Source organism: Pelophylax lessonae, assembly GCF_965119305.1.
Source record: "Pelophylax lessonae genome assembly, chromosome: 11".
Lineage (NCBI taxonomy): Eukaryota > Metazoa > Chordata > Amphibia > Anura > Ranidae > Pelophylax > Pelophylax lessonae.
This window is the reverse complement of record NC_138778.1, coordinates 33929291-33954121: the sequence shown is the minus strand read 5'-3', so window position 1 is coordinate 33954121 and position 24831 is coordinate 33929291. Positions and strand designations below refer to the sequence as shown.

Genomic DNA, 24831 nt, shown 5'->3' with positions numbered 1-24831 from the left:
GCGCTCTGAAGGTCTGTGGGGACCTTCAGGTTTTGCTTGCCGGGAGCTTGCCGGAAAATCACTCCCGCGCGCATGCGCGGGAGTGACGTCATCGTGGCTCCGGCCAATCACAGCGCCGGAGCCGCCGAACCCGGAAGAGACGCCGAGGGATCATGGCAGCGCCCGCAGCGATGTCTGGGGGTCCGTGTCGGGGCTTCGTTCTAAGGTAAGTAATACATAATGAGCTAGTATGCGATGCATACTAGCTCATTATGCCTTTGTCTTGTGGTTTTTTTTTTTTTGTTTGGGTGTACAACCGCTTTAATATGTGACTGCTTGGCTGCATGATATATGGCCAAACAGCTTACACACAAAACCTGCAAGAGCCCTGCATAGCACCCACAATCCCTCTGATCGTGGGCGCAATGCTTTCCAGGCTCCCAATAAGAAAAATAATAAATACACTTAACTGCAAAAAGATGTGCATATTATTTTTTTTTAAAAAAGGTGAACTTATCCTTTAAGCTTTGACAAAAAAAAACCTGGAAGCCGATTGGTTTCTATGCAGAGCTGCACCAGATTTGCATGCTCCAGTTTTGGTAAATCAACCCCTGAATGTCCACTTTATAAATGTGTGTTACATCCATCAGATTTTACATCAGATTTAAAAAATGAAAAAGAAAAAAAAAAAAACCCCAATAAAAATTGTTAATTCTAAAATGTATGTAAACTCTAACCAATGTCTTGGTCTGTTACATACATTGCTGCAAGTTTGTTCTATTCATAGGTTTGAGAAGCATAAAAACAGCGGTTGACCTTGCCAGAAATCTGGTGAGCCAATAACTTCCTGTGCACGCTGGCTGTGCTGATTGTTAGAAGTTACTGGTTCCCAGCTATTCCTGTGGACTACAAAACCCCTTCACTCACAGTGTTAGGTGGTAAGGAGGGGGGGGGGGGGGGGGAGGGTCCTTTAGGCTCGGTTCACATATATGCGATGTGGGAACCCTGCAAATCCACATCGCATTCAAACTGCAGGCAGTTCACACTGCCATATGCGAATTGCTGGGGGTGTCAATTCAAAGTTAAACGATACCCCCAGATCAGTTAGCATATCGCAGTGCAAACTGACAGTTCGGACATGAATCGGATCGCATTGCTGTGAACCCCCATGCAGTCCGATTCTGCGGCGGACCCAAAAAAGGGTCCTGTGCGTGTTGTGTCCGAATCAGATGCGAATTGCAGAGCAAACTGACAGTTCGGACATGAATCGGATCGCATTGGTGTTGACCACCACGTGACCTGATTGTACTGCAGACCCCAAAAAGGGTCCTGTGTGTGTTCTGTCTGAAACAGATGTGAATTGCATATTGCAGTGCAAACTGACAGGTTGGCCATGAATTGGTATGCATTGGTGTGAACCCCCATGCAATCCGATTCTGCTGCGGACCCAAAAAAGGGTCCTGTGCGTGTTGTGTCCAAATCAGATGTGAATTGCATATCGCAGTGCAAACTGACAGTTTGGACATGAATCGGATCGCATTGGTGTGAACCACCACGCGACTTGATTCTGCTGCAGACCCAAAAAAGGGTCCTGTGCGTGTTGTGTCTAAATCAGATGCGAATTGCAGATTGCAGTGCAAACTGACAGTGTGGACATGAATCGGATTGCATTGGTGTGAACCCCTATGCAATCCAATTTTGCTGCGGACCCACAAAAGGGTCCTGTGTGTGTTCTGTCTGAATCAGATGCAAATTCAGCCATACAATCTAAGTGTAGCAATATGGTTCCATTTAATGAAGGTACAACATTTAGCAACTCACATGGTTGATGAATAAAACAGGCACATCTAAGTATGCAGGCATCCGGGGTAAAGCTGTCCACATAGACTATCTTCTGCACCGCCGGCTGCCAGTCTGTAATCCTGACCGGGAAGACCACCCTGCAGTAAAGCGATCTGAAAGCGAGGGGCAGCATGGAAGAGATGACGTAGATGGCGGGGAGGAGGACGGTCTTTGTGGACAGCTTTACCCCGGATGCCTGCATCCTTAGATGTGCCTGTTCCAATCATCAATCATGTGAGTTGCTATATATTGTACCTTCATTAAATGTAACTATATTGCTACACTTAGAGGCGCCTCTCTTCTCTTTTATACTTAGCTGTGACTTGAGGCTACTTGTATATCAAGACATCGCTTGTATATCAAGTCAAAATTTATTTGAAAATTTTGCTTGTCTTGCAAAGCGCTCTTAAACCAAGTTACTCTCAAACCAAGGTTTTACTGTACCAAGTTTCTCTGCTCCTGGGTCTGACTTGTGAATTGATACATTTCAGTGAGCTGGATGACTCATTCACTCACACAGCTAAGCCTTTCAGCATTAAGTCTCCCAGTAACTATAAACAAAAATGATTACATTGTATCTTTTCCTTCCCTCTGCCAGGGAGAAAGGAAGTTTAACCTCTTTAAGACTGGACCTTTTTCTGACACTTGTTGCTTGCAAGTTAAAATCAGTTTTTTTTTTGCTAGAAAAGTACTTAGAACCCCCAAACATTTTATATATTTTTTTAGCAGAGACCCTACAGAAAAAAATGGCGATTGTTGTAATATTTTATGTCACACTGTATTTGCGCAGCAGTCTTTCAAACGCAATTAATAGACTTTAATGAATAAAAAAAAAAAAAACGTAACAGTAAAGTTATCCCAATTTTTTTTTTGTTACACACAGAATCGTGATCTTTATTCCAAGCTAAAAAATCGTGATTCTCATTTTGGCCAGAATCGTGCAGCTCTAATATATATATATATATATATATATATATATATATATATATATATATATATATATATATATATATATATACACACATATTATATATATATATATATATATATATATATATATACATATATATACATATACATATACATACACACACACGCATAGCAGCCCACATTACATTATTATATAGCCATCAAGCAGTGTCTGGCCTACCTGGTGATGACTGGTCCTGGCGCTCTGATCCGATGGCCTGGTCTTTAAAGGGGCAAATCCTTGCGATCCAGAAGTGGTTAAACCTGCAGGAGGACCGGTGTTTTTATCTATTAATGACTTTACTATTGCTTTAGGCCTGGTTCACATGTATGCGAGTTGGTGGTTCACATGTATGCGGGTTGGCGGTTCACATGTATGCGGGTTGGCGGCCCACATTTGCACAGGCATAGCAGCCCATTGATTTGAACGGGCTGCTATGCCCTCATCTTCCGCAGAAAAAAGGTGCATGCAGCATTTTTTTAAAATTCAGTGGCCTTGAAATCCATCCTGCTTTTGCACCATGCAACTAACCTGCAGTTCCTGAACCGCCAACCCGCATACATGTGAACCGCCAACCCGCATACATGTGAACCACCAACCCGCATACATGTGAACCACCAACCCGCATACATGTGAACCAGGCCTAAAGCAATAGTAAAGTAATTTATAAACAACACCTCCTTCAGGTTTAACCACTTCTTGACAACAAGGATTTGCCCTCTTAATGACCAGGCCATCGGATCGGAGCTGAGCGCCAGGACCAGTTATCACCAGTTAGGCCAGACACTGCTTGATGACCTATTTTAGGCCTGGTTCACAGAGTCTGTACTGACTGACTATATAATAATGTGCATAAGTGAACCAAAGCCCCTAAATTCAGCAATGAAATTAAAGTGAGGTGGAAATTTAATAATTTAAATTTAATAATAGAATACCGTGATAATACCGTATACCGTGGCAAAACCTTAATCAATTAATCGCAGCATGAAAATCTGATACCGTCACAAGCCTAGGACTCATCGCTATAGTGTGAATCGGGACTTAATGTTTTCCTGGGGTGACAACTGCTTCACCAGATAGAGTACAATATGAGAGCTCTGTCATTCATTGACAGGAAGGGTTTCCTATGCAGCAGCTCCTGGCAATGATTAGGAAAAAAGAAAACAAATGCAGCCACCACATCTAAGAACTGGTAGCTGCAATGCGAAATTATTGTTTTGGGGTTTATATAGGATTTGGTATTTAAAAAAAAATAATAATAATCTTCCTCTCTGCTTATTCCATCAACAAAGTACACAGAGACTGCAGCTTTATTCTGCATCATATCTCAGGCCCTGAAAGCATAAACCCCTCATGCAGGGTCAATCTTCCTTGGTGGTAGCTGACCTTTTCACCCTGCCGCTTGTCTCTGAACTGGTATATATGGCATATGTTGCCTTCCTGTAATTCTCCGAGCATTAGATAATCAGCCCGATCCAGCTCTGTGTCTCTTATAATCCACATTAGTCTAATTCCTGGCTGGATATACTCGGTGGGAAAATGGGGTTAGTCACATGTAAAGCTTCATCCATAACAGCTGCTGTCACAACCAGAACACAAGGCCCCGGGGCCGACTCCTAATGCAGAGCCAATGGCTCCCTATTGAGTGCTGCCAAAAGCCTCATGTTACCAATTCACGCCAATGTATAAGAAGAAGCGCAGAGCAGAGGATGGGGCTGTGTGCGATCAATCATGTGACAACCAGTAGCCTCTAGCAATGGGAGAACAATGTAAAATACAGGACGACGGCTTAAATGCAAAAAATTATCCGGACCAATAAAGGCCGCTCTACAATGCCATACACTACACAATGGCTGTCATAGCTGCATGTATCAGCTGCTATTACAATGGGATGTTGTGATTACTCAGCTATTTAACAAGACAATATCCATTTACTGCATAATTCTTCAAAGACACATAAGCTCCCTAATTGGCTTGCTTAAGATCAATTAGAGATCTGACTCACTAACACGACAGCCTAACTAGTGACGGGCTTAGATATGGAATGTATAATTACATACAGCAGATTAAAACAATCAGCTAAATGAGGGCTAGGTGGCAGCTCTGAAATAATGGTTTTGTAAATGGATTTCATTAAAAAATAAATAAATAAATAAAAATCAAGTAACAGCGTCTCAGAACATCATCTGTTACACATTCTTCCAAAACTGCAAGCTAGAAGAGAGAACTATATATATATATATATATACATACATACACATATTCTCTCTCTCTATAATTATATATATATATATATATATACACCCACCTACATATATTATATATATATATACATACATACATACACACATCTATATATATATATATATATATATATATATATATATATATATATATATATATATACACACACACACACACATATATATATATATATATATATATATATATATATATATATATATATATATATATATACACCCACCTACATATATTATATATATATATATATATATATATATATACATACACACACACGTATATATATATATATATATATATATATATACACATACATATACACACACACTTATGTATGTGTATGTGTGTGTATGTATTCCAAGAGGCACTGGCTCCGGAAGTATGTAGGCAACATCAGATGGGAGATCAATCAGCCACAACTCAAGGAAGGCTGGAACACCTCTGGAGTAACCTGTGGGTTCTATGGAAACCTGGTGGTTAATAACTACCCTCAAATAATTATGCAAACATTATTAAACCCAAAAACAAACATTATATTGCAGTATACTAATTCTTAGATGTGGTGACTGCATTAGTTTGCTTTTTTCTATATTGTCTCTGCTCCAGGCTGCTCACTCATAGGCAAGCTTTATACATTACAAAGGGCATACACTGCTGGCCTTCCAAACACTTGCCTCCAGAAAGTCTTCTCCTTCGCTCGGTAGGACCTTTCCCTTCCGCCAGCGCTGAAGAAACCACCTGAGCTTCATAAAGGTCAGGAAGAAGCTCTGCTTGAACTGCTGCACCTCTTGCACTAGGACATTCTTCTCCTGGCTCCAGAACTTCTGCTCCAGTCTCCTCTCTAGGCCCAGGCTCTGGAGCTCAAAGTCTCGTCTTAAGAGCAGTTTCTGCTGATCCTCCTTTAGCTGGAAGGAAATGTTATAGAATAGATATTAGAGCATAGGTCAGAACCAAAAACAGCTAGGTCAGGCAATTACCTTTCTATCCTTATCTGTCAATGCATATCTAGATACGGTCTGTTCAAGTTACCCATACAGTGGCAGCAATGATCTTCATTAACCCCCATTGTAAGTGCCCAACGGCTCGTTCAAATTCCCTGTTATAATTGGGGATCAATAATAACGAATGTGGAAAGAAGATGTGATCGTTCGGTGAGATTTTGCAGTTCTTCCTTTTAGGGTTCAACGTAAGGAGTGCCGATGGGGGACCCGAGAAGGAGGAGGATCAGGCATGTATACTTACTTCAAAATCCGTTCACATGATTCAGCAGCCTCGACTCCCCTGTGTAAAGCCCCGTACACACGTACCGATCGTCGGCGAACGATCGGCCGTCTTTTGTCCAGGGCTGTCGGTGTCTGTTGAAAAGTGCAAAAGACAGCACAAGAATTTTGTCCGCCGACTACAGCCGACTGCAGAAGTGATGTCATGTAATGGTTAACTTTCCGTGTGTTTTTTCTTATCTGAGCATGCCCAGTATTGCAAATCTGCGGTCTGTCGGCCGAAATCTGTACTGACTGGCGAACAATCGGCCGCTCTGGTGTCGGCATACTAAAATTTTAATGCTTGCATGACAGATTCTTGTCGGCAGAATGTGCGCTGACGGCTGTCGGGGGCATCATACTAACAAGCCTACAATCGGCAGATCGGTAGTCGGCCGACGATCGGTACGTGTGTACGGGCCTTAAGGCATAGGGAGCCCATGGACCATTTGTTGTCGGTGCTCCCTCCTCTCCCCTGCAGCAGCCACTCTTCAACACATGGGAGCCAGAGCCGCTGGATCACATGACCAGACTAAAAATAGGTAAGTACAGATTTTTTTTTTTTTTTTATGCAGGGTATGCAGATTAAGTAGGAGGAGAAGGGATGAACCTTTTTTTAAGAATAGTTTAAGCCTTAACTTTCAGTTTAAGCGCCGCAAAATTATTTTTCTTTTTTCTCCAATCAGTAGGCCAAAGATCTACTTTGAAATTTACAGGGTGATCCTCAGAGAAACATGGCAAATGCATAAAAGTCCTTTGTTGGGTTGAAAACGCTGACACCCCTGCACTGAATATACGCAGCGTTGTCAGCCTTGCAGGTGTAACTACAGGAAAACGTGCTTATAACGCCTTGCCCTCAGCTCATCTAAACAACAATTCTACCTTACTGCTGCAGTCCCTGGCTACCTCCTCCCTTACCAGTAGCATTTGACTTCCTCCTCTTAAGGAAAAGGTATTTGTCCAGTCCTGTCACCCACTCCTCCGCTGCTGGGAAAGGATGCCAGCGCTCATGGGAAATGTAGTGCTGCGGATATATGCAAGTCACAGTGGAGCAAAATGTGGGCACAGCAGCCGCCTACCAGCCAACATAGGTAGTGCCTGCAAAAACTGCAGATGCGCTGCAGGCAGGAGCAATAAACAGATGCCCGTCTTCAAAGAAATAAAGTAAGCTAGGAGGAAAAATGAAATTGGTTGCAGTTTGATATTAGGGAACACGCTACATGCTGGAAGTACACAGAGTTCAGATCTACTTTAACTCCTGTATTTCTTGATATCACACACACAGATAATAATGAAAGCACAACGAAGATTTAACACTATGATAAATGGTGGCAGAAAATAATCACACTTTATTAGCACCACATAATTAAATACAAGAACTGCAGTTCTGAACAGGATTTGAGGTGTTTAAATAAAAGGACCAGTTTTAAAAAAAAAACAGCGGCTACAAACACATTCAAGAGGCTGCAAACCTGTACATGTGACATGTATACAACATAGCTAATCAGGCTATATTTCATGCCATATCTGGCTTAAAAGAGTGGGTTGAGGAAAAAAAAAAGAAAAAATCCTATACTGACTTGGGTGGATGCAGCATCTGTCCCCCTGCAGGCTCTTAAGACTGACGATTTTTGAACGCTCAGCTCTCAATGTTGTGTGAGCAGAGAACAGGTGACTGTCAGTCACCAGCTCTCTGCTCTGCCCCTCCAGCGCTCACTGGAGCTCTGGGCTGTGGAGGGGTGGGAGTGGCTGGCTCAGTCTCTCAGTGGCTCGCTGGGAGGCTGAGCCAACTGCCAGTCCAGGCTGCAGTCAAGAGGCTGCAAACCTGTACATGTGACATGTATATAACATAGCTGACCAGGCTATATTTCATGCCATATCTGGATTAAAAGAGTGGGTTGAGGAAAAAAAAAATCCTTTACTCACTTAGGTGGATGCAGCATCTGTCCCCCGCCGACTCCAACAATGACAATTGATTGTTGAACACTCAGCTCTCAACGTTGCGTGAGCAGAGAACTGGTGACTGTCAGTCACCAGCTCTCTGCTCTGCCCCTCCAGCGCTCACTGGAGCTCTGGGCTGTGGGAGTGGCTGGCTCAGTCTCTCAGTGGCTCGCTGGGAGGCTGAGCCAGCTGCCAGTTCAGGCTGCAGTAAAGAGGCTACAAACCTGTACATGTGACATGTATAGAACATAGCTGACCAGGCTATTTTTCATGCCATATCTGGCTTAAAAGAGTGGGTTGAGGAAAACAAAAAAAAAATCCTTTACTCCCCTAGGTGGATGCAGCATCTGTCCCCCGCCGACTCCAACACTGACAATTGATTGTTGAATGCTCAGCTCTCAACGTTGCGTGAGCAGAGAACTGGTGACCATCAGTCACCAGCTCTCTGCTCTGCCCCTCCAGCGCTCACTGGAGCTCTGGGCTGTGGAGGGGGTGGGAGTGGCTGGCCCAGTCTCTCAGTGGCTCGCTGAGAGGCTGAGCCAGCTGCCAGTCCAGGCTTCTTGGTGGATCCCAACCATTTTCAGAGCCTGGAACGGCTCTGTGACATCAGCGGATAGCGGGTTTTGTCCCGCTGATGGCTGAACATGCGTCACAGGACAAAACACACCTGAGATCTCCAGGAGAAGTACAGCCAAAAAAAGCTTTGGTTATACTTCTTTAAAGAGGTAGTATAACAACAAACACGGTTTTCTTCTGTGAGGTTACTTGGCAGCTGCCTTAGGTAGATAAAACGCTCATAAAGCAAAACTGCAGGCATATGTATAAATACAAAGGTGAAAGATATAGAAGGAAGAAGTTTTACCTGCCAAATTATTTGAATTTGTACATGCAATCTTGGAATTTACACAGCTCTGCCACACAACAAAGCCCTGTCTGGCAGGGCAGACCACCTCCCTTTTCTCTTTGTTGCTGCAGTTCAGCAACATCTACAAGTCTGGTCCCTTCCCTAGCCTGACCGGACAGTGAAAGGAAAAGTAGCAGGCAGACAAGTTCATCTCTGTCACTTTGCTCTCTCCTCCGATCAGCATGCTCCTTGTTGACAAGAGCACCCAAGCACAACTGATTGGCTATTTGAGCTGCCTTTTCCAGTTTGAGCTCTGCTCTAAAGTGACTGCAATAAGCTGATAAAAAGTAAAAAATTGGGATCTTAACTGCTTGCATAAAATAAAAATAAAAACCCCAAAACAAAAAAACAAAGAAAAAACACACAATGCATTAATAAATACAAAACAGCATTCATCTACGTCTTTTGCATTTACCGGAGTTTCTGCTTTAGGAAAATATACACTAAAATTACCATTTTCAATGAATATCTAAAAAAGACATTAAAATGCCCAAAGTTATAAATGGTTCTCCTTATGATAAATGTGCTAAATACGGAGACCCAAACCTGAGCAACTTTCTGGTTGAAGGCCTCTTCGTCTTCCTTCCTTAACTCTCTCTCCTGTGACAGCTGCTCCTGCAGCCCCTGTATGGTCTCATTGGCTTCAGACAGCACCAGCTGCAGGTCTTTAATCTGTGAGAAGAGAAATGATGAAGTTTAATGTTCCCATATTGTATTCTTCTCCCTGGGTGGAGTAAGCAGCAGTGACTAGGATCAATATGAAGATAGGATAGGATATATAGATTTGATAGATTAGATCGATAGATTCGATAGAAAGATAGATTCGATAGAAAGATAGATTCGATAGAAAGATAGATACAATAGATTCGATAGATTAGATAGATACGATAGATACAATAGATTAGATAGATAGATAGATAGATTCGATCGATAGATTTGATTCGATAGATAGATCCAACACAAGCGGTTTTAATCAGGTCCACCTCTCATTTTTCAGGCAAACCCGTTTGGACCCTCCATTCTCCACTATGGAGTGGTGGATGTAAATGGACCTGCGTCCGTTTACACCTGCCATCCTCCGATCCAATAAAAAAACAGAAGGGAATCAGTCCTCCTTCGGCTGGCCAGATCGGATCAGAGGGCGGTTGGATGTAAACAGACAGCTGGTCCATTTACACCCGACTGCCCATAGACCAGAGTGGGCTGTGTCCGTGTCCGCTCTGCATAAACAAAGCTGACACAGACCTGTCATCTGCCCACTCTGCAGGGGATCAGAGGACAGATCCCTTGCTGAGAAAAACAGATCCAGCCTGTGTGAAAGGAAAGGGGCCTAACCTTGACGCCAACATTATTTCTTTGGCTGCTTTCACACAGTCCCGTTGCATTTTCTGGTTGCCTCACAATAGCATGCACCTGTGAAATGCAAACGTGCAAAACAAAAAATGCAACCACGGTTGCATTATTTTTCAATGCATGTCAATGGGGAGGTGTGTTTTTAAACATGTCCCAAAAATGGACTTTTAAAGTGATCCACAACTGACTGGCGTGAAGAGTTCAATAGGATTTAATTTTTATGGATTTTTCTTCTGCTCTTTGTAACACAAAAATAGAAGATAAACTGATCAGTGTGAAAGCAGCCTTACAGTTTTAAAGGGTTCAAGTATTTTTATCTACAGTCAGTTGGCAAGTGTTAGAAGGACAGTCCACTGAACCATACAAAGCGGTCGCATGAATATGAAACACCCAACGGGAGTTGGCTTCAAAGCAATAACCATTCCTATGGGTGGTCTGTATTCTGCAGAATGGCTGGAGTCCGACAGTAGAGTCCGACAGTAGAGAACCCAAAACAATGAACGAGGTTGCTGTGCGCACTAAGCAGACGACCCAACTTGGGTGTTTTGGATGGAAAGAATGTGCAGTGGCGGACAAGGCCACATAATGAACTCGGGAGTCAGAGAAAAGACAACTATGGGTGTACAGTTTGTAGGGACAGTAGGTTAAAGATCATTGGTTTTTTTTTTTGCAATTTTTTATTCCCAATTTTCGAAGTTCTTAAAAATAAAAATAAAAATAAAAATGTGGTTTAGGTTTTCTTAAATTTTAAAAATCCATATTTATAGGCAACTTGGCATTAGCACCGATGGCCAGTCTCTTGGAAGTTTTATTAAGCAAACCTACGAGTTGTCCATGATTTTCTAGTCCCCAGGTGTGCACATCTTCCCTTCGCTCCCCAGCCTCTATGTTTTCCCTGCCGGGAGGGAATAAAGTACTCTCCAGGTTTGACAGAGGGGAAATTCACTCCATGTGACAACACTAAATAAATTGCATCGCACCAATGCGATCACATGGGGAGAGTTCATAGCTCTGTGTAAGCTGTATCGTACACACAACTGCTTTTTTCTTCTTCCAAAAGTGGAAAAAATGTAGTGGGGAGCAAAGGAAAGTTTAGTATGCGCTGATCTCTTATGGTTTTTTGCTGAGACCACACCACCAACGAGGTTTAGAAGTGGAATTTAGAGGGAGCCTACACAGTCCCCATACCGCACTCTCTACAGAGGGATTACAGCGGAGCCCCCCAGAGGATATCCCCCACCCCAGAGGAAGGCACCCCAGATGTAATGTGGTACCTAGAGGGACCACCAGAGGTTGTTTTAACTGGGACCACTTACCTACACCAGACCCCAAGGGGTCATCTGGTAAGTGGGCTATCAATATGGTGAAGGATACCCCACTCAAGCCTACACTTGAATGTTTTATGGTCACTACACCAATGTTTGTTTGACCACAATCAAGCACAAGAGCACTTTTTTGAAAAAATGTCAAAAAACTGTCACGTTTGAAACACTATAATATATGTATATATATATATATATATATATATATACATATATACACACAGTGGGTACGGAAAGTATTCAGACCCCCTTAAATTTTTCACTCTTTGTTATATTGCAGCCATTTGCTAAAATCATTTAAGTTCATTCTTCTTCCTCATGAATGCACACATAGCACCCCATACTGACAGAAAAACACAGAATTGTTGACATTGTTGCAGATTTATTAAAAAAGAAAAACTGAAATATCACATGGTCCTAAGTATTCAGACCCTTTGCTCAGTATTTAGTAGAAGCCCCCTTTTGATCTAATACAGCCAGGAGTCTTTTTGGGAAAGATGCAACAAGTCTTTCACACCTGGATTTGGGGATCCTCTGCCATTCCTCCTTGCAGATCCTCTCCAGTTCTGTCAGGTTGGATGGTAAACGTTGGTGGACAGCCATTTTTAGGTCTCTCCAGAGATGCTCAATTGGGTTGAAGTCAGGGCTCTGGCTGGGCCCTTCAAGAACAGTCACGGAGTTGTGAAGCCACTCCTTCGTTATTTTAGCTGTGTGCTTAGGGTCATTGTCTTGTTGGAAGGTAAACCTTTGGCCCAGTCTGAGGTCCAGAGCACTCTGGAGAAGGTTTTTGTCCAGGATATCCCTGTACTTGGCCGCATTCATCTTTCCCTCGATTGCAACCAGTCGTCCTGTCCCTGCAGCTGAAAAACACCCCCAGCATCTGAGCGCTGTCTTTATTGTTTTAGCTGCACTCCAGATGAGGTCAAAATCCAGGTTTATTTCCTTTGATTTTATTGTTTTAGCGCTAATAGGGAGCTATTTGAATACATTGACACTGCTGTGCTGCCATAATGTACCTTCTCAAACCATCGATGTTGAAGCGCAGTGCATGCAACCACCATGACGCGTTGCCACAGTGCACAGCAACACAGCGCATAACACGCATATGCAGTGGTGGGATTCAGCCGGTTCGCACCAGTTCCATAGAGCCGGTTACTAACTTTCTGCAACTTCGCAGAACCGGCTGATCCCTCTGCGCATCTAAGGACGCGCAGTACAATTGGGAATGTCCCGCGCTCGGACTGCGCAGCCGCAGACGTGGCGGCCAGGGAGCAGAACAGTGCGCCCCGACCCGCCCATTCTGTGACAATAGCGAATGAAAATTCGCTATTGTCACATGATTCCTCCTCCTGGCCAATCAGGGAGCGGGTCCTCCCGCTTCCTGATTGGCCGACAGGCAACCCCATTGAACAAGGAGACACGGGGAGCCGGGGACTGAAGAGAAGCTGCGTGACCGTCCGTGAGGTAAGTGCAGGACTCTCGCGGGGGCAATGCTGTGCGCTCTGCAATTATTGGGGGCAATGCTGTGGGCACTCTGCAATCATTGGGGGCAATGCTGTGGGCACTCTGCAATCATTGGGGCAATGCTGTGGGCACTCTGCAATCATTGGGGGCAATGCTGTGGGCACTCTGCAATGATCTAGGGCAATGCTGTGGTCACTGTGCATTGAAAGGGGGCACGCTGGTCTCTCTGCATTGAAAGGGGGGCAGGCTGGTCACTGTGCATTGAAAGGGGGGCACGCTGGTCACTGTGCATTGAAAGGGGGGCACGCTGGTCACTGTGCATTGAAAGGGGGGCACGCTGGTCACTGTGCATTGAAAGGGGGCACGCTGGTCACTGTGCATTGAAAGGGGGCACGCTGGTCACTGTGCATTGAAAGGGGGCACGCTGGTCATTCTGCTGGGAAAGTCAGAACTGGTTACTAAGATTTTTGAATCCCACCACTTAATAAATAAAATAAAACCCTGTTGCTTTGCTCTGCACAGTTTTGTTTTATTTTAACGTAAACTGGAAAAAATAGACACCGGAAACAGAGCATATGGTGAAAAGATGTCCAATTGACGTCAGTGTCTCCACGTGTCAAAATAACCTGTAGATCCAGAGATTTCAGTAACTGAAGTTACAGTATATGCAAAGCTCAGGCTTTCCTATGAGGCCTCATGCACACTGGAGGTTATCAAAACGTCAGTAGAAAGCTGGAGAAGTCGTTTTTCAGCTTTTTTTTTTGCAGTAGCGTTTTTAGCATTTTTTCAGCTGTAGCGTTTTTTAGCTCTTTTTTTTTTTTTTGTTAGCAAAACTATACTCCTGCAAAAGCTTATGGCTCAAGAACGTTGCTAAATGCCGAATAGCTGCATTTTTCAGTGTTTTTCAGCTTTTATCAGAGTTAAAGTGATTTTACAGCTGAAAAACGCCTTAAAACCCACGAGTTTGGGTTTTTTTTTCCAGCCAGAAAGGGCCCCTGCCAAAAACTGCTGATAACAGCCTATGTGTGCATGGACACATAGGATAACATTCTGGGGAGTTTATTGGCTGCAGAATAACACGTCTGACGCCAAAAACAGCAGCTGTAAAAACGTCCCGTGTGCATGAGGCCTAAAAGTCAAGCATGGCCGTGCCCCCCCTCCCTCCTGCAGTGACTAAATACAATGGCTGGTGTATCCTACAACCACATCTCCCATGTAGAAACAAACTGAATGGTGTGAATGAGAAAGACCTGGGATTCATACATTTCCTCCACAATACAGCACAGTGACATATTTACATCCATCTCCCTTATCTGTACAAGGGCAAGGCTACACGATCATGACATATAGAAGGGGAATGCAGCATGCTGCATTAACCACTTGCCGACTGCTCACAGTATATTTACTGCGGCAGTCAGCCCCTCACAGGCAAAGCGACGTAGGTCTACGTCGCTAGCCTGTGAGGCTCTGGGAAGCGAGCGCGCGCCGCGCAATGTGCTCTCCCGCTCGGTTACGGACCCCCCCCCCGCGCGTGTGTGCCCGGCGGACCCGATGTCCGCTGGGCACTCGCGATCGACCGTGACAGCGGGAGAAAGGCAGGTGGCTGATGTAAACAAGCCGCCTGTCATTCTCCCCGGTGTATGAATGGTGATCATACGGTTCTACTATGTAGGACCGTTGATCACTATTCCTACACCTCAAGCCACAGCCAATCACAGTTAGAATCACGCCCCTAGGGACACACATAACCCCTCCCTCTCAAAAAAGTTAACCCCTTCACTGCCAGTGTAATTTTACAGTAACAGTGCATATGTATAGCATTGATTACTGTAGTAATGTCACTGGTAACCCCAAAAGTGTCAAAAATGTAAGTCAAGGGTCCGATCTGTCCGCCGCAATTTCGCAGTACCGCAAAAAAAAAAAAAAAAAAAAAAAAAAAAAAAAATCGCAGATCGCCGCCATTACGCGTTAAAAAAAAACAACAGAAATGACAAAAATCTTTCCCTTTGTTAGTAAACGCGATAACTTTTGCGCAAACCAATCAAAATATGCTTTTTGCGATTTTTTTTTTACCAAACATATGTAAAAATTGTGATCACAAATTGTGATGACGTATAGCGCTTGCTCAATGTAAACCAGGTGAAGGAAGTTAAACCTTCTTTAACTCATGCATAAAAATACATACAAATTTCGATAAGTCACTGTGTGGATCATATAAATAAATACAATAAATATCTTTCTAGAAAAATATAATATATATATATATATATATATATATATATATATATATATATATAATTTAACCCTCAAAAGTGATTAGTGATAAATATAATAAAATAAATATAATAAAACTTGTGAAAAAAATGATTATGTGAACAGTCCAAAAAATTAATTCAAGAATAAAGTGCCAAAAGTGCTTCTTCCTTTTTCCTTAAATAATCCCTTCGCTGTAGAAATGTATAAATTGCCAGCTCACCAGACGGTGTGGGTCCTATGTACCTTACGGCACTAGGACCAATCGTTCGTTCACATAATCATTTTTTTCATAAGTTTTATTATATTTATCACTAATCACTTTTGAGGGTTAAATTATATATATATATATATATATATATATATATATATATATATATATATATATATATATATATATATATTATATTTTTCTAGAAAGATATTTATTGTATTTATTTATATGATCCACACAGTGACTTATCGAAATTTGTATGTATTTTTATGCATGAGTTAAATAAGGTTTAACTTCCTTCACCTGGTTTACATTGAGCAAGCGCTATACGTCATCACAATTTTTCACATTAGCACTGGCACTTTCATATAGCAGCTGCTTTTAAAAATATTTATTTATCTAATACCTAGCACTATTATCTAATACCTAGCACTATTATATAATTTTCTTCTTTTATAAATATTAATTTTTCACATAGGATCTTTTAATAGATCCTTCTCCTTTGGCGCGTGAAAAATACACTGTATATTTTTTCTAAACATATGTAGCATAAAACAAATTGGCCGAAAATGTTAAAAAATTTGATTTTTACATTTTTTTGGGGGGAATTTCATATAAAAAAAATGTGAAAAATATTGTTATTTTTGCAAAATTGACGCTCTTTTTTTGTTTATAGCGCATGATCAAAAAAATCGCACAGGTGATCAAATACCACCAAAAGAAAGCTCTGTTTGTGGGAAAAAAAGGACGTCAAATTCGTTTAGGTACAGGCTTAAGGTATCAAAAACATACAATATGTCCAAGATCATCCAGGTGAAGAATCAATGATTCTACAAAATTGGACTGAAACTCAATCAACTGATTGATCATTTAATCAAGCCTGTGCCTGGTTATTGACAAGTTAAGGGTAATTGTGGAGAGGGTTCAGGTAGACAATAGAAGGTCAATAAGTCCTCCTCATCTTGGCAGGTAATGTACTATGAATGTCCGTTATATGGCAAGTGATCCTCCTACACCAGATCCAATTGCAAACTATTTTTTTTATATTCAGACCACACGTCAGTCAAGGCGTCTGAAGAGCTAACTATTTTATTAAAATATTTATATTTTAAACTACTAATGGAGAGGCGGAGAAGCTACTTGTAGGGTTTGTCTTCGGTTATATAGTTATTTCTTGAAGCTAAATGTATTGCACTACGCATGACCCTAAGATCAGTGGATACGGTTTTGACTTTGATTACTGTACTATTGTAAGCATGAATGTCCAGAGACTTATCGGACCATTTCAGCCACACGTTTTCTAGCTGAATTTTGTACTTCTTTGAAATACTTAATAAAAAGTAATGGAAACGAAAATATTTATATTTTTATATACACTGCTCAAAAAAATTGAAGGAACACTTTGAAAACACTATAGATCTCAATGGGGAAAAAATCTCATGCTGGATATCTATACTGATATGGACTGGGTAATGTGTTAGGATCTATACTGGTATGGACTGGGTAATGTGTTAGGATCTATACTGGTATGGACTGGGTAATGTGTTAGGATCTATACTGGTATGGACTGGGTAATGTGTTGGGATCTATACTGGTATGGACTGGGTAATGTGTTAGGAGTGAATGGATGCCACATAATTTGATGGAAATGAAAATTATCAACCTACAGAGGGCAGAATTCAGACACCCCGAAAATCAAAGTGAAAAAATGATGCAGCAGGCTAGTCCATTTGGCTGAAATGTCATTGCAGCAACTCAAAATGGTACTCAGTAGTTTGTATGGCCCACCACGTGCTTGTATGCATGCCTGACAATGTCGGGGCATGCTCCTAATGAGACGACGGATGGTGTCCTGGGGTATTTCCTCCCAGATCTGGACCAGGGTATCACTGAACTTCTTAACAGACTGAGGTGCAACCTGGCGATGTCTGATGGACCAAAACATAATGTGCCAGAGGTGTACCATTTCATTAAGGTCATGCGAGTGTGGGGGCCATTCAATGGTATCAATTCCTTCATCCTCCAGGAACTGGCTGCATTCTCTCGCCACATGGGGCCGAGCATTGTCGCGCACCAGGAGGAACCCAGGACCCACTGCACCAGCATAGGTAGGGTCTGACCCAGGTCCAAGGATTTCACATACTAGCTCATTATGCCTTTTTCTTTCAGGTCTTTTTTGTTAATTTTTTGGAGGTTTACAACCTCTTTACTGACAAAAACCTGATGCGATTCCCTGCAGCATTTTCTTGTGACCCCCCTGAACATTTTGACGATGTAGCCCCTCAGGAGTAGATCCTTCACACCCTGGGCTCACAGAAGTGGAGTGAATAATACTAACACTAAGGACCCATTACAGCTGCTCTCCCTCCTCGTGCAGGGTGACTCTCCCTCCTCGTGCAGGGTGACTCTCCCTCCTCGTGCAGGGTGACTCTCCCTCCCTGTGCAGGGTGACTCTCCCTCCCTGTGCAGGGTGACTCTCCCTCCCTGTGCAGGGTGACTCTCCCTCCCTGTGCAGGGTGACTCTCCCTCCCTGTGCAGGGTGACTCTCCCTCCCTGTGCAGGGTGACTCTCCCTCCCTGTGCAGGGTGACTCTCCCTCCCTGTGCAGGGTGACTCTCCCTCCCTGTGCAGGGTGACTCTCCCTCCCTGTGCAGGGTGATTCTCCCTCCCTGTGCAGGGTGACTCTCCCTCCTCGTGCAGGGTGACTCTCCCTCCTCGTGCAGGGTGACTCTCCCTCCTCGTGCAGGGTGACTCTCCCTCCTCGTGCAGGGTGACTCTCCCTCCTCGTGCAGGGTGACTCTCCCTCCTCGTGCAGGGTGGCTCTCCCTCCTCGTGCAGGGAGACTCTCCCTCCTTTCCTGTAGTTTTCTTCAGGCAGCCTGTAATAAGTAGGACGGCCGAGTCCCTCTTACAGCTCTGCTACGTTCAGCACAGTAATGATATCAATGCTGCTTGTACAAGGTAATAACTAGGTTTGCAAAGGCATTTGTTGCACACAAGGTGGATTTACATCCTGCGCAGCTCCTGAGGAATATACAGTATGTAAATAAAAGTTTTTCGCCAGAAGTTGGATTTTCAGAAGCCAAGGCGCGAATAAAAAATTAAAAATCCCCCCCCAAACTGGAAGTGCATTATTTTTCAACTCAGCTTGTATCTGTAATACTCTCATAACACAGACACTGCTAACTTTTAGTATTTTAGTACATCAGTCCAATTTGTAAAATGATAAAAAAAAAAAAATTATATTTACAACCATTGCAGAGTATATAGTCGTACTACTGGCCTTGTGAATTATTTATTGGAAAAAAAAAAGGCTGATTTCTTCAATGATGTGACAAGGAAAGAGTTAATCAGCTCTGCAATTGGTCCAGCTCTCCTTACAGAGCTTTGGATAGTAACAAGGTTGCTAGGCAACCACAAGAGAGTTGCTAGGCTGTACAACATCTGACGTGGCCAATAGGAAATAGTCGTATGGTTATAGAATCCCATTCAGCCTCTGTTTATCGCTGTTGCTGAGCAGATAAAGGAGTGGATGTTTTCTACTAACTATTTAAAGCAGCGTTTACGTATGAAGGAGAAAGGATGCTGCACTCCAATGTGGGGTCAGTGCGAGAGCAGCAATTGAAGCAGAAGCCATCATCCTTAAATTCTTCTTTTTTTTTTTTTTTTTGTAGTGATGTCAAAATAAGCACTCTGCAAAAACCCTGTTTTTATAGCTTTGTATTAGATTGATAAAATAAAGCCTCCAGATTTAGGGCCCATTGACACCAGGTGCAGTAGGACTGCAGTAAACCGCTAATCCAGAGCAGTCTCACCACAGGACAAGGCAAAGGCTTCATCCCCTACCTGGCCGGTTTACTTTTTTTTAGTGCAGCATAACGCAATCCTCCGCCTCACACTTCACTTCGACCAATAGAACTTCATGAAATGTCAAGTAAAAAAAAAAAAAAAGCCAAGATCAGTACTGCTTCCATTCTAACAAAGCCACTGGTGAGAACCAGCCCTTATAGAGAAGCCAATGCCCACAACAGAAAGATTCATTTTGTAAATAAAATTCTTTAGGCCCCTTTCACACTCCTGGAACTTGGGACTGCAAAGTCACATGACAAGTCGTACCCCATGATTTTCAACGAGTACCATTCATATTTTTGTGACTTTAAAGTAGTCCCTGCACTACTTTGGTCTGACTCTGATGCAACCTGAGGTCTGATTACACAGGCATTGCTTCAAGTCGCGGCAAAGTCCCGTAACTTTCAGGTCATTCAAGTGTGAAAGGAGCCCTAATTTCATGATTAAGTTGTCCCATAAGTAAAACAAAAACACAACTTTAAGAGCCGGTCCACACTAGCGCGACTTGTCAGGCGACTTGTCAGCCTGACAAGTCGCACTCCCTCGCGGTCCATTGACCGCTACAGGACCCGTTCTAATAGGAGCAACACAAGTCGCTCCGACTTAGAAAAAGGGTCCTGTACTACTTCGGGGTGACCTCGGAACGACTTGCATAGACTTCCATTATGTGAAGTCCCTGCAAGTCGCTCCGAAGTCGTGGTGCATGGGAATGCACAAGTCACCCCCGAATTAGTATAGAGTCGTGTCGCCCCAGTGTGAACCGACTCTGAAAGCTGAGCTCCAAAAAAGAAGAGTGGGGTTCCTCTTGCCCTGCATGAGCTAGATGTTTCTTTGGCTAGGAGAACCACAAAACAACTACAGTACAATTACACCTTAAACCCTGCTCCTGTAGGTCTCCTCCCAGCTACACGACCGGTCCCTGAAACTGCTTTTCTTCGCTGCTCCAACAGTCATGGGCACATCACACACGATGCAGGACCAGCAATCCTGCACTGTAAAAGGGGGATGCCAAGGGCTCACCCACAAGATTTGCTTTCAGGTTTAATACTGCCTAAAATAAGGGTTACATAAAGAACAAAATACTTTTAAAGGTTGCTTTTGGTTGCTGTGGCAGCTGATGTTACCCAAGACTATCTACGTGGGTAAGGGATGCCAATAAACACATATTGTGCAACTTCCAGAAAGAATAATTTTCTTGCTGTGGATGTTGGCAATTTGTGCACACCTGCCAAAGCCATGGCAAAAAAACTCCCAGAGATCGGCTTTGTTGCTTGAAGAGTGCCAAGGCGCTCCAAGCGGTTGATGTTTGCCCACACAATTACAGGTGGAGCAGCTCGCTCTCTCCCCTGTCGCAGTAACTCTGCGGTAACAGGCAGATAGCGAAACGCACATGCACAAGGTTTTTTATAAAGGGAAAAGCCAGTGAAAGTGAGTAACAAAAGTGGGAAGCACCTCAGCAACATCCTATGAATAAGGCAGGACAGGGGAACTCTATTGTCCCTTAACTGCATTTTTTTGGAAAGTGAACTAACCCTTTAGGGCCGGTGTACACTAGTGTGGTGCCAGACATTGCATGTGATTCACACCAAAATGGTGCAGGACCCTTTTTTTGGTTCATACTGGAATCGGATCACGTGGGTGTTCACATGTATGCGATCCGTTTTCTGCACCATTTCAAAGTTTGCACCGCGATGTGCGAACCGATCTGGGGGTGTCATTACCCTTACATTGACACCCCCACTGAGTGATTCAGGTGCGATGCAGAAGTCGGCACTGAATCGCAGGGTTTTCTGCGTCACACCAGTGTGAACCGGCCCTCAAAAAAAGAGTTCAGTGGGGGACACAGTGCATGCCAAGGCATATCAAGTCAATAATGGGGAAAATATCAGCTGCAAGGTGCTCTCTCTCTCTCTGCTCTTTAAAGGATTACCTAGAATTTACCCTGCTGCACCTTTTTTGGTTCTGTCCCCCAGGTGACACATAGCACTTTCTTCCATCTCTTCCATCTTTCATCTCTTCCATCTTTCTAGTTTGTCTCATTGCAAAGGTAAGGTGATCGACTTCTCCCTCCCCCTCCCACCACAGCTTACTGCCCATGCATCTAGCAAGGGGACAAGTATTTCATTTTCTATGATTGACATTGCAAGTTTCAGGTACCAGGCGCTTCCCCCAAACAAGCGCCCTCACTAGGTATGCAGAAGGAAGAAGTGTCAGTTCCCCCCCGTTTCACCCACTCCATCTTTTTATGGGTTTTCAGAATGCAGGCATCCCCAGGGCACAGGATCCTTGGTTGGTAGGACACAGGCGGCCGTGTCACCATAACAACCAATGATGCTGGGTGGTGGCAACTTTTGTAATGCCCACAATCACGCTTCTGTCCGGGGGAAGAAATTGGAAAGCGGAAAAAGGAATTTTTCTTGATATTTCAGTAGGAGGTCCAGGCAGACCATTTATTATGAGAGGGGTACCTAGGCATCACACCAGATGAAAAATAGTACATGACACTTTTATAGCTATGCGTTGTGTATGTGTTGTCATGCGCTGTGGCGAGTTGGGCTCCCAATCACAAGTCAAATCAACATTTTCCACAGTGAGGCATTACTTGTTATTTCATGATCTAAAACTTAACTGTAGTACAAAAGGGTGTACTTTTTTCATTACCAGACAGATATATAATGCACCAGTCACCTACCTCTGCTGCATAGGACTCGTTGTCTTCAGGCTGATAGGTCTTATAGCTTCTCATATGGTCAGTATTGTGGTCCCCATCCATCTTCTCCCAGCCAGATGTCTCCTTCTCTCGACAGTTCCTACACTCGGGCTGCTGCATGCATGGGCGAATAATGGAGAACAGAACGAGAAAGGCCAGGGAAGGAATAAAGAAGGAACAAAAGCAGAAAAGAAGAATAAAAAAAAATAAAGACATGAAATGAAAAGGGTCCCAAATGGTAAAGGACAAAATAAAGGTTTACGGAGAAAGAAAATTACATAATAAAAAAAAGGAGGAAAAGAAAGAAGAGTTTGGCGACGGAGGAGAAAGACAAGGTGGAGAGGAAAAGAAAACACGCAATGAGTAGACACGTGGGCTGGGGGGTTGTTAAGGGAGAGAAAAGACAGGGAGAGAAAAAGAAGGGAAAAAGATGTGCAAACACCGGTTATGGTGCCCATGCAGTGAACAGGGGAGTGAGGTTTTGGGTTGGGGGGGGGCGCAGGAAGTTTAGGAAGATAAGCTCTACAATCTGGCATCATGCAGGAAAATAGAACTCGGGGGAGAGCATGCTGTGTATTGACCTTTTTACCTATTTCTCCGCATATGCGCAACTATCACCAATACCTACATACACTATGTGGCCAAAAGTATGTGCGTACCCCCTCCAAATTATTAAGTTCAGAGGTTTTCAGTAAATGCTACTGATAATGCTACAGCATACAAAGAAAGCCAACTCAATAATGCCTCGTACACACGCAACGATTATCGGCCGACCGATCGGCCGTCTTTTGTCCAGTGTTGTTGTGTTGGTTGAAATGTTCTCTAGACTTGCACTGGACTTTTGTTGGCCAACAAAAACCAACTTCAGAAGTGATGTCATGTTCTGGTTTACTTTCCGTGTGTTTTTTCTTCTCTGAGCATGCCCAGTCTTGCTCATCTGATTTTTGTCTGCCGAAATCTGTACTGACTGACGAAAAATCGGCTTTTGTGGTGACGGCCAACAAAAATTTTATAGCCTGCACACCAGATTTTATTCAGCCGAAAAGTCGCAGTCGGTTGTCGGAAGCATCATACTAACAAGCCGAAAATCGGCCGATCGGACGTTGGCCGAAAATTCACGGCCAACAATCGTTGCGTGTGTACGAGGCTTAAGACTTTAGAGGAACTTGAGTGGCCTGCACAGAGCTGGAGGTCTCATCCAACAAGAGTACTCTAATGTCAAACAAGCACAGATATGGTGGTCAGCTGTCCGTAAACCTTTTGCCAGAAGTAAAAAAGAATGACCACCATCACCACCCGCCTAAAGACGTTTGGGTTCATAAAAATATAATAAAAAAATCTCAATCCTAAAGCATGTCTTCAGCCAAAACATTTAGGTTTGGGAAATAGTTCCTCTGGGGAGAATCATCCATTCCTCCTGGTGACCATTCAATCCGTTTTGAAACTTTTAAACTCTGTCTGAAAGCAGGGGGCTAAGGGAAAATGTCCTCGTTAAAAGCCAGGAACCCTCCTTTGGACAACCACTGACTTCGCTTCACTTTGTTTCTCAGGACTTTGCTTCCTCATCTTCTTAGCTAAACTCAGCCAACTCTCATTCCCCTGCCCAATAAGAGTGCCATTAAAGCAAACCAGTGCTCTCCCATTCAGTGCAAAGCAATAGGTCACTTTGGTGCTGGCTCTAGAAACGGTGTTCCGTGAAACAAACCATCCCCGTAAAAAATCCATACCCTCATCACTTCCGGTGCACCTACGTCAGCACCTACGTCAGTGAACAGCTGAGGGCCACACCGGCATGCACTTATCCTCTTGTCCCTTGGTCAATGATAAAGGACACAGGAAGCCTTATGTAAGCTCCAAGTCACAACCTGTAGACCACACAGGGCTGAGGACCTACCTGCACAAATGTGACAGCTCTGGGTGTCTAAATGACCAATAATAAAGCACCATTACATTTACATGAGGGTAAGGAAGAGTCAGTCACATGCTCTGCCGTACTTGGAAGTACCAGATATTTTTCTTCACCCCCGACAGCAAATCGGAGCAGCTAGGCAGTGAGGAAAGGTAAGGTGTTGTCAGTGGGGCCACAGTGAGGTGAACCAGATGCTTTGCTCTACATGGCACAAGCTGAGCTTCCAGAGTTTTATATGGCTGTGCAAACTTTGCTGGACTCAGGATTATATGCGGAGCTTAAAAGGTTATTGAACCCACAAAAGTAAAATCAGTCTGTATATGCAGTAAAGCATGCTTGTTATACTCGCTGTGGAGCCTAAGGGGTTAATCCTCTACATTGAGTAAAAAGGCTGTTTGATCCTGTCTCCTCTGATCCTCCCCTTCTTCCGGTATCAGGACAATATCCCCCCGGACATTATCCCCCGGGCAATATCCCCCCGGATAATATCCCCCCCCCCCCCCGGGACAAAATCCCCCCGGGACAGAGTTAGGGTTAGAGGGGGGATAATGTCTAGGGGATATTGTCCAGGGAGGATATTGTCCGGGGGGGGGGGGGGGGAT

The 24831-nt window shown here is 43.5% G+C and overlaps 1 protein-coding gene across 1 annotated transcript in view; it reads right to left on the bottom strand.

Annotated features, from left to right (window-relative positions):
* MTCL2 (microtubule crosslinking factor 2) overlaps positions 1 to 24831 on the bottom strand; it is a 197779-nt gene that overhangs the window by 37892 nt on the left and 135056 nt on the right. Inside the window, exons 6-8 of the mRNA XM_082271721.1 lie at positions 22303 to 22434; positions 9704 to 9829; positions 5728 to 5958 (exon numbers count right to left, since the gene is read on the bottom strand). Coding sequence (XP_082127847.1) covers positions 5728 to 5958; positions 9704 to 9829; positions 22303 to 22434 — 489 coding nt within the window. The remainder of the gene's footprint in view (positions 1 to 5727; positions 5959 to 9703; positions 9830 to 22302; positions 22435 to 24831) is intronic.